Source organism: Callorhinchus milii, unplaced genomic scaffold, assembly GCF_018977255.1.
Source record: "Callorhinchus milii isolate IMCB2004 unplaced genomic scaffold, IMCB_Cmil_1.0 Scaffold2, whole genome shotgun sequence".
Taxonomy (NCBI): Eukaryota; Metazoa; Chordata; class Chondrichthyes; order Chimaeriformes; family Callorhinchidae; genus Callorhinchus; species Callorhinchus milii.
The window spans coordinates 93,600,342-93,610,316 of NW_024704743.1; the positions used below are offsets into that span (position 1 = coordinate 93,600,342).

The following is a 9,975-nucleotide window of genomic DNA, read 5'->3' on the forward strand; positions in this document are numbered from 1 at the left end:
ACAACAACAACTACAACAACTTGCATTTATATAGTGCCCCTCACCCAAAGAGCATCCCATGTCAGAACTTTGAACTTATATAGTCTAGACTGACACTAGCACAGACCTGGAGTGTCTATATTGTGGGAGATGCTGTCCTTCAGATGAGATATTAAACCAAAGTCCAGTCAGAGATCTTAATAAGAATCCATTGTGGACTCTTACCCTCCTCAGACACAGAAACAAGAGGGATACCAACTGAGCTCAGGTTGCTTCTGGATCTTTGCACCAATATCTTACTTACTTACTTATTTCTCAACTTTTTTCATGCCAGAGACCACCTCAGTTTCTTCTTAACATGGCAGTCCAATAGCAAATGAGCCGTTCACTTCACATGGATGTTCAATTGCTCTATTCAAAAAGAGAAAGGAGTTTCTACCGGTGTCCTGGTCAACAGTCTCCCAAATAATATTGGTCATTCACTTCACTGACTGTATGTAGCACATTGCTGCACGCAATGAATATGTAACACATCAGTTAGCTGCTACATTTATCATCACAAACTATCTTGTGACGTGGTCCTGATGTAAAAAGTGCTATATTAAATTATAATAATAATCCTTGCATTTGATATAGCGAATTATCACGTCTCTGAGACGTCTAAAAGCGCTTCACAGAACATACTGTTAAGTGAATTGACTATTTTGTGGGAAAACGCAGCAGTCAATTGTGCACAGCAGTATCCCACAAACAGTCGTGGATTGAGTGACCAAATTATAATCATTAGATTTTTTGAAGGGATTATTACCCTCGAAAAAGCGATCTGCCAATCGACTAACAACTGAGGTCCTACTTACTGCTAGGTAAACAGACGTTTGTGGACAAAGGAAACTTGCCGAACATTTTGCTCTGCCAGGAATCAAACCCAGGTCCTTTCGCTTGTGAGGCAAGTGCTCTAACCACTGAGCTACAGGACTCAACAAATGTAAGAATGTAAGAATTATTTTTTATTATTGAAAGTCACATAACAATAATAAAAATAAAAGAAGGCAACAAACTGGAAATCGAAAGAGAAATCATAGATCACTTTACACAACAGAATGGGCACAGGGGGAGTTGTACACCCAACCTATCATTTCAGTATGAAGGACACCAAATTTAGCAGAAAGTATGTCTAAAGAATGAGGTAGGAACCATTTTTTAAACCAAACCAGAAAACTGTCCAAGGCACTACATCTTGAAAACTGTCCAAGGTACTGACCATAGGCACGGTCAAATAGGAAGGTCTTCAGGCGCGACCTGAATTGGGGCAAGGTGGAGAGATAGCAGAAGAGTGGTCCAGAGTTTGGGGGCGCAGTAGCTGAAAGGATTGTAATAATCCTTACAATTGATAAGGTGGCTTTCGCCTCAAGAGGATGTCTCAAAGCACATCACAGGATTCTATTGTAAAGTGTAGTGACTGTTTTTTGCAGGCAGACATGGCAGCTAATATCTACAAAGTAGTGTCCTACACTTCACTTCAGTTATCAGGAGAGGCTGGAGAAGCTAGGATTATTCTCCTTGGAGCAGAGAAGGTTAAGAGGAGACTTAATAGAAGTTTTTAAAATTATGAGGGGATTCGATAGGGTGAACAAGGAAAAAGTATTTCCCCTGACAGGTGGGTCGGTAACCCGAGGACACTGATTTAAAATAGTTGTTAAAAGAAACAAAGAGGAGGTGAAAAGAATTTTTTTCACACAGCAAGTTGTTCGGATTTGTAATGCATTGATGAAATGGTGGTGGAAGCCAATTTGATAACAACTTTTAAGAGAGAAGTAGATAATTTTGGGGGGAGGACAAGTTTGCAGGGCTATGGGGAGAGAGCATGGGAGTAGGGTTGAATTGGATATCTCTTTTCAAAGAGCCAGCACAGACCTGATGGGCCGAATATCCTCCTTGCTGTATAATTCTATGATTCTACAAACACCTACCAAGTGAATGGCCAATTTTTATCTGTATATTTTTACATGTACCCATACAATCCTATGGATCCTATTCCCATCAACACACCAATTTGAGTTTGTATACTCCTTTCACACAAAATAAACATCTCAAAGAACTTGACAGGTATGATGAACAAGGAAAAGGGAAACGTAAGGATGTTGACCAAAAGGATAATCAGAGAAATATGGTTTAAGGTTTTTAAAGTTTCAGAGGCCAGGGTTTAATGGCTGCATTGGTGGGATAAAATGTGTGCAGAGCAGGCTATTGTGCTACACTCATTCTTTTGACGGAGCAAATCTACCTGCAATCATTTCTGTATGTTTTGGAGCCATGAACTAAAGGTTGTAACGTGATTCCGTTATAAAAATGCACATACAGCAAAATTTTTAATTGCTTGGAATTCCCAAGAAGTGCTCTGAGGTTTTACTGTGCACGTATTGTGTTCAATACATACTTAAGATTATGAGCTCCTATGTTCAGGCAAACCTTTTGAAATCAATGCCCTCCTCACATTATTAGATGGATTGTTGAGCAAATTCCACTTTGTGCCACATTGGCTTGGACTCTGCTGAGTGGTTTGAGCCGATGTAGCTCATGATGTTCACGATGATTTGAGTTTGCACTGGCTCTATTGACTTGTCAACAAACATATTGACAACAGAAGAGGTGGGGATGGCTCCACTAATCAAATTGTAACAAAATAAGCCACCACAATACTGAGAACATAAGTGGTAGAGGAGAATGCAGAGTCCATGTTATAGGGTCCAATGGACACTAGAGCTTCAAACAGATGGATTAATACTATAGTCACATCCTAGATCCATCCTAGTGTAAGTCAAAGTCTTACATGTGGGTAAGCAGTCAGAGGCAACAACAACTTGCATTTATTTTAGTGCTCTTCATGTGGGACAAGAGAATTTCATAAAGACGGTGTTGGGTACTGAGCGAGGCAGAAAGAGGAGGTTGAAGGGAAAAGGTTGTAGGCAAGATTTAAAGATTTAGAGGGTGGGTGGAGTTCCAGAGGGTTAGGGGTGTAGTATCTGAGAAGACACTCTTGAACACTTCGAAAAGATTGCCACTGAAACTATTCTTTTTCAGTGTAAGCATTTCCAACTTTCATAACACTTTGCCATCAAGTGAGTGCACACATTGTGAAGAAAATTCTCCACCTGCACAAAAGATCTATCCTTTCCAAGCAATTCTAACAATAAGGTGAGAACACATCCACAAATATGATTTGGGAAGCTTGGGGTTCAGGCATTTCAAGGAGATGGTTTTGTGTCGAAACAGACAAAGTGATTTGGTCTCTGAGCAGATGAATTGTTCTTGTCTCAAAGTAGCTTTTCTTAAAAATGGCTTCCTACAGAAGCTGTGAGATCGAAGAAAGATTAACATCCTCATAGATTGTCAAGATCTAGCAAATCTAAACAACAACAAATTACATTTGTATAGAGCCTTTCACATCAGGAGGACGTCCCAAGCTGCTGGACAGTCAGGGATCCGTATACGAGCTTGTGGTTGGGATCAGGAGGAGTAGAGATCGGGGAGCGTAGGGGTAGGAGGGTGACCAAAAACGGTCGAAGAGGAGGGTTTTGAGATGGGTCTTGGAGGAGGCAAGTGAGGGGTGAGTTGGAGGGACTGTGGAGTTCTAGAGGGTGGGGCAGAGAGGCTGAAGGCCCGCCCGCCAATGGTGGAGTGGGCAAGGCGGGGGACGTCTCAAGACCCTCCTCTTCGACTGTGCCTTCGGCCATCCTCCTACCTTTCCTGCCCTCCACCCCATCCACGTCCCCCCTGACCCCAACTCCTAGCTCGGGTCGAAATCCCTGACTGTCCAGTGCCTTGGGATGTCCTCCTGATGTGAAAGCCGCCATACAAGTATAAACTGTTGTTGTTGTTCTCCCATCGTCATAACATGTCTGCCTGCTCGCTGAACGGAATAAATGTCACAGAAGTTAGTATGCATAGCTGACTCTCTCGTGCTTGCAGTGCTGAGAATGTGTGGCATTATCAGAGGTCCTTTCAATGGATGAGACTTTGAACTGAGGTCCTGTTTGTCTGTTTCGGTGGATGTCAAAAATCCTACAACTCTTTTCAAAAAGAGAAGGGCACGTGTCGTCAACAAGTTTCTCAAATAAAATTGGTTATTTGTTTTCATGGCTGTTTGTGGTCTATTGCTGTGTGCAATTGGGCTGCCACGTTTGCCTACGAATCCATATCCATTCCATGTTACAATAAACCCCGTGAGGTGCTTTCACACATCCTCCCGATGTGAAAGGTGCTATACCAAATGCAAGTTGCTAAACTGAATTGTTTGTGCCAACAATTAACAGCTGTAATTTTTCAAAAATTAAAATGAAAGCAATCTAATAACAATGGAACTCATAAAGTAAGGCTGGTCCCCATTTTTAAGATGCTAAACTGTACTATCTTATAAAAGGGGATAAAAGGCAAAATATTGCTTGTATTTTTGCTCTATTTTACACACACTGTCATTTGCTCAACCAATTCTTGTAATTTTTTTCCCCTTAAAAAGCTTAGGCAGGTTACTGAGTCCCAGAACTCCACAGGTTTTGTGCTCAGCCAGCACTGAACAGAACCAGCCAAAACTTGTGTGAACTCCAGGGAAATGCTGTCCTGCTGTCCTGGGTTTGGCTCAAGTCCCACAACCTGATCTTTCTGGTCTGAACTGGTTGTTCCCCTTCATTGCCAACTGGCTGTGAGCCACGTATGTGTGTCAACGTGCAGCAGAGCACAAGTTACAATGAGTAATGCACAAGTGGACAGACAGCCTGTGCTTATAAAAGCCCAGCACTGAGTGCAGAGCTCAGAGAGGGGGAAGCAGTTTGTGGAGTTATCTCTCATACAGTCTTTAAACAAGTGTGAGTATAGCAATTGCAGCCCAGTTTATTGGGAATTTTTTTTTGGGGGGGAGGTGATTTAAAAGTTTTCATTCATTAATTCAACAATGCTTTGCAAATGGTTTGTGTTTCTTATTTTAATACTTCTTTTATCTCTCCTCCTCTTTCTCTTGTGTTTTCTAGGATAGTTTAGTCTATTGGTTGGATCCACCCTTGGCTCAGTCTCATCTCCCATCAGCATGGCATCTGTCCCTTCGGCTGGCTGCCTGCTTGCTGCCCGGAATCAATACCACAGAAGTTAGTATTAAAACTTTTTGCGACTTGTATTGAGTTGGCAAACAGTCCCCTCTGAACAAAGATTTAACTGTGGGGTTAACATTTTGATTACTGGGATTCCTGAATTTACTTGTTTTTTTTATATTAAATATAAAAATGACATTTTAAATAAATATTAAACTAGAGTTATTCCCCCAGCTATGCTACAGAAATGTGTATTAAATTGACCCAAACTTTAACCTTGTGAGGTCCAGTGTGGGAGCTAGGCTTCTGACTCAGGGAATGGTTGGGAGATCACCTGGGTTATGTCTTCTGTCTGTTGTGCTGACTGACCATCAGTAAAGGTGTTAATCCCAGCCTGACTGCAACAGCTGCAATTATCCAACCTTTAAACTTAAAACGAAGCTTCACATAAGCCCCTAAATGTGAGCTTTGCCTCTCCTCCCTGGTATTTCGAAGACTTTTTAAGTATGGGAGTTGGGATTCAAGCACTGTGGTGGCAGGAGAACATTAAGTGTGTTGTTGATTCTTGACCAGGACTGCTTTTTTTTTCTACCTCTTGTCACATTACCTGCTTCCATCTGTACCTCACACCCAATGCAGCTGAGTCCCTCGTCCATGCCTTCGTAGCTTCCTGGCTGGAGTATTTCTAATGCTCTCCTCGCTGGTCTCCCCAGCTCCACCTTACATAAAACCCAATTAATTCCATAACTCTGCTGTCTGGATACTTACCTGCACAAAACTCTGTACCCCATCACACCAGTCTTTCCCAGGCTCCACTGGCTCCCAATTACCGAACGGATCAATTTCAAGATCCTCTCACTTGTTTTCAAATCCCTTCATGCCCTCACACCTCCTTACCTATCCGTTCTGCTTACCCCCAACTCCACCAGGCACCGCCTCCGCTCCACCTTCAGCCACTCTGTCCTGAAACTCTCCCTCAATCCCTCTGCCTTGCCCCCAGCCTCCCCATCTTCAAAAGACTTTTGATCGGGCTTACAATCACCTCCCTCTCCCCCAGCTCAGCGTCAGACTCCACCAGTGTCAAGCGCTCTGGGAAGCTACCCCATGTGAAGGGCGCTATATAAATGCAAGTTGTTGTTGCTTCCTCCATTGAATCCTAATCCCTATTTTTTTCTTCTTTCCCCCCCACCCCCACCATCCTCTACACCCTTCTTTTGCATGCGACTAGTAATGATACATTTCTTGTCAAGTTTAGTTATGTTTTATTTCTGGTTTGGTTCTAGACCGGCGCAATTCCACATCAAGTGTGTCTTCAAATGGTTCCTGCTGCATGGAGAATGCCCCGGAACATGAAAAGCCCCAGCAAGGTAAAAGATGTTGGCCTTGATGCTGAATAGGTTGTGCTTTTTCTTCACTTTCTCTTCAGTACAAAAATCTATATCCTGTTTTTATTTTTAGGTTTTCTTCTTACAGTGGAGAAGTGCTGGTGGTTAAAGAACTTTCTTAATTGTGAGCTTCTTCATCACCCTGCAAATACTGAGCTATCTGCTGGGAGGTAAGACTTGTTGCTGAATATTTTAAGAAAGACTGGTATCCACATGGCTTTACTAGTGCAAAACACTTGCCTTCTCTGTTGGTTAGAGCTTGAGAGTATAGAGATGGGATTTGTCTGCCTTTTCCCAGCTTCATTACTGAGCCAGGCCCATTACAACCAGTTCAACCCAAGTATAATGCTATTTGCCAACTGATGCAATATATTTTTATATATAGCATATTTCACTTGTGACCAGACTGGGTGAGGGAAGGGGAAAGATGACTGAAAACACGGTCAAAACAAACTAGCAAAAAGAGAGTTACTACATGTGTGTCTATATGTAAAGTCCATTTCAGATGTTTTAACATGACAAGTTTTTGGTAAGTAAAAGCTAATTTACTTTTTTAGATTATTCAACTCTGATAACTTTTTTTAGATTTCTATGTAGAAAACCAAGTTCTTGCCACAGTCATTTATTCGTCAGTTTTTTTTTCTGCCAGAAACTTCAAAATAATTGACAGTGGAGGTTTGGTGTATCTTGACTGAGGTTATAAAAAAATATGTAAAACTACTGTTTCTTAACAAAAGGTATTTAAGAGGCTGAGATTTTAACTAGTCTTTATTTCTTTTGACAGTGCTCATCGTTGATCAAAGTTGTGTTTGGACAATATTTCCAGGAAACTGAGTTGTAAGCCACTGGTGCTGAGCCAGAGTAGGTCACAATTTCCATCCATGGACTGGGAATAACTCTAGGAATTGGTTGAAGTTTACAATGTTGGAACCATGATCTTCTGTAAATGAATCTACTTCACCTCTGACCAGCAAGTGATGTTTCCAATCAGCATTATGGAGTCCTGTAGCTCAATGGTTAGAACACTCACCTCGCAAGCAAGAGACCTGGGTTCGATTCCCGGCAGGACGAAACCTTGGGCAAGTTTCCTTACTCCATATGCCTGATAATAATCTCTCAAGAAAAAGAACAATAATAAATTGGTCACTTCCAACTTCAATCCACGACAGTTTGTGGAACACTGCTGTGTGCAATTGGCTGTTGCATTTCACCCACAAATATACAGTCAATTCACTTTACAGTGTATTCTGTAAAGTGCTTTGAGATATCTAGAAGACATGAAAAGTGCTATATCAAATGCAAGGATTATTATTTATTGTTATGATGTACTTCATTGATCTGCTCATCCAAATAAATTGCTGAAAAGTGCCGTAATTACTTCAAAACCACTGAATCTTTAAGTGTGTGGTGGGCAAAAAGGAAAATGGAGAGAAATATATCTATGTGGAGTCCTGTAGCTCAGTGGTTAGAGCACTCGCTTTGCAAGCGAGAGACCTGAATTCAATTCCAGGCAGGGTGAAACCTTGGGCAAGTTTCCTTACTCCACACGCCTAATAATAATCCCTCCAAAAACAATAAAAATTGGTCATTTTCACTCTATGACTGTTTGTGGGACATTGCTGTGCACAATTGGCTGCTGCGTTCACCCACAAATATACAGTCAATTCACTTTACAGTGTGTTCTGTGAAGCGCTTTGGGACGTCCTCCCGACGTGAAAAGCGCTATAGCAAATACAAGGATTATTATTATTATGCTGCCTTTGATTTATACATGGATATGTTATGTAGTGCAGAGCCAATGTTCTGACTACAGAATTAAATAAGATGAATGTATAGTGATGTTTTGAACTTAATTCAGTTTGGCTAGTTAGACTAATTGTGATTCCTCTTTACTTGACCGTTCATTGTTATAAGAATAATCCTTGCATTTGATATAGCACCTTATTGCATTGAGATATCTCAAAGCTTATCACAGAATGCATTGTAAAATTAATTTAAATCCAATGCTGACCTTATTTCTAAATTACCAAGTTAAACACCTGCATTGACCTAAGGGCAATTCAAGTTTATTTTGTTAGAACCGTGTGTTGAGTTTCATTGCAATATATAGCCCTGTGATGTAATTTGAAGTACTGTGAAGCTTATGACCAAGTGTTCATTTTCTGCTATGCCTTGAACTTTTAGTCCATGAGTAAGCATTGCTAAAGGCTGAACCAGTGTTGTTTTGGCCCCATTTTAATTTTTTCTGGAATGTATTACTGGCATTTGTTATTGGGACATGCCATTGATGTTACCGTTGGCAAAATGAGGATATTTTTACCTCTTGCTTTTTTTTTTGCATTGAATTTTTTAAACAAATCTTTTGCACAAGGGTGTGCAGATCAATTTTTATACTTTAATAAAATGTGTTTTTTACAAACTTCTGTTTGAGTTTTTCCTCAAATACCTATTGACTCCTGTCAGCACTTCCTCACTTCCGGCCCTGACAGCATCACCGTCCATGGTTGCACATACCACCTTGCTAAGACAGTCTGGAATCTTGGGGTCTTGTTTGACTCTCACTATTCTTTCTACCCCACATCTATATAATAATAATCCTTGCATTTGATATAAAGCTTTTCACATCCTCCAGATGTCTCAAAGCACTTCACAGAATATACTGTACAGTGAATTGACTATCTGTGGGCAAAATGCGGCAGCCAAATTGCACACAGCAGTTTCCCACAAACAGTCATGGATTGAAGTGATCAATTTATTATTGGATTTTTTTTTTCTTGATGGATTATTATTAGGCGTGTGGAGTAATGAAACCTGCCCACGGGTTTGCCCTGCTGGGAATCAAACCCAGGTCTCTCGCTTAACAGGTGAGTGCTCAACCACTGAGCTACAGGACTCCACAACAAATAGTCAAAATGGATTTATGAAAGGAAGGTCACCAACCTTTCTTGGGATTCTAGTGATCATTAAGGTGGACAGTTCCTATTATCTCAGGATACAGTATATAGTTTAGGACACATGTCAAGCGACTGCCAAGATGGTGGAAGGAGAACTAGATGGACCTTGGTCTTGTTTCACCTAGCAAATTCTTATGATTCAGATTCACAAGACTAAAGGAGCAGCACTGGTGGACAAGACTGTAAAATAGCCACTACACTTCACATTGAATCCTGTGAAGCACTTTTGAGACGTCCTCCTGAAGTGAAAGACACTATCACATGGAAATATTATTTTAATAGTAGTATTAGTATTAGATCTTTATTAGATTAAAGCTTTTCTCTCTCAAGATGAGACGATTGACAAGGGATCTGATAGAGGTGATTAAGATTATGAAAGGAGTCATTGAGTTGGACATACATAGTCTCATTCCATTTTTTTTTGGTGAGTTCAGAACAGAGGGGCATAAATAGAACATAGCGCAAAAAATTTAAAAGGGAATTTAGGAGGAACTTTCCCCAGCAGGAGGTGTAGATGTGGAAACATTGCTGGAAGCTGTAGTTAAAGCAGAGAGCATAATGTATGTTAAGAGGAAA

At 40.8% G+C, this 9,975-nt stretch overlaps 1 protein-coding gene and 1 non-coding gene across 2 annotated transcripts; one reads left to right on the forward strand and one right to left on the reverse strand.

Annotated features, from left to right (window-relative positions):
• The first annotated feature begins 4,770 nt into the window (after positions 1-4,770).
• ppdpfl (pancreatic progenitor cell differentiation and proliferation factor like) lies at positions 4,771-7,488 on the forward strand. Its single transcript, XM_007888006.2, has 5 exons — positions 4,771-4,841; positions 5,004-5,117; positions 6,344-6,427; positions 6,519-6,615; positions 7,230-7,488. Exons 2-5 carry the CDS (start codon positions 5,060-5,062, stop codon positions 7,240-7,242), a joined length of 252 nt encoding a protein of 83 aa, XP_007886197.1. The 5' UTR covers positions 4,771-4,841; positions 5,004-5,059; the 3' UTR covers positions 7,243-7,488.
• A 1,780-nt stretch (positions 7,489-9,268) lies between these two features.
• trnan-guu lies at positions 9,269-9,339 on the reverse strand. The gene has a single exon. It is a non-coding gene; the product is annotated as a tRNA-Asn (tRNA).
• Between the last annotated feature and the right edge of the window lie 636 nt (positions 9,340-9,975).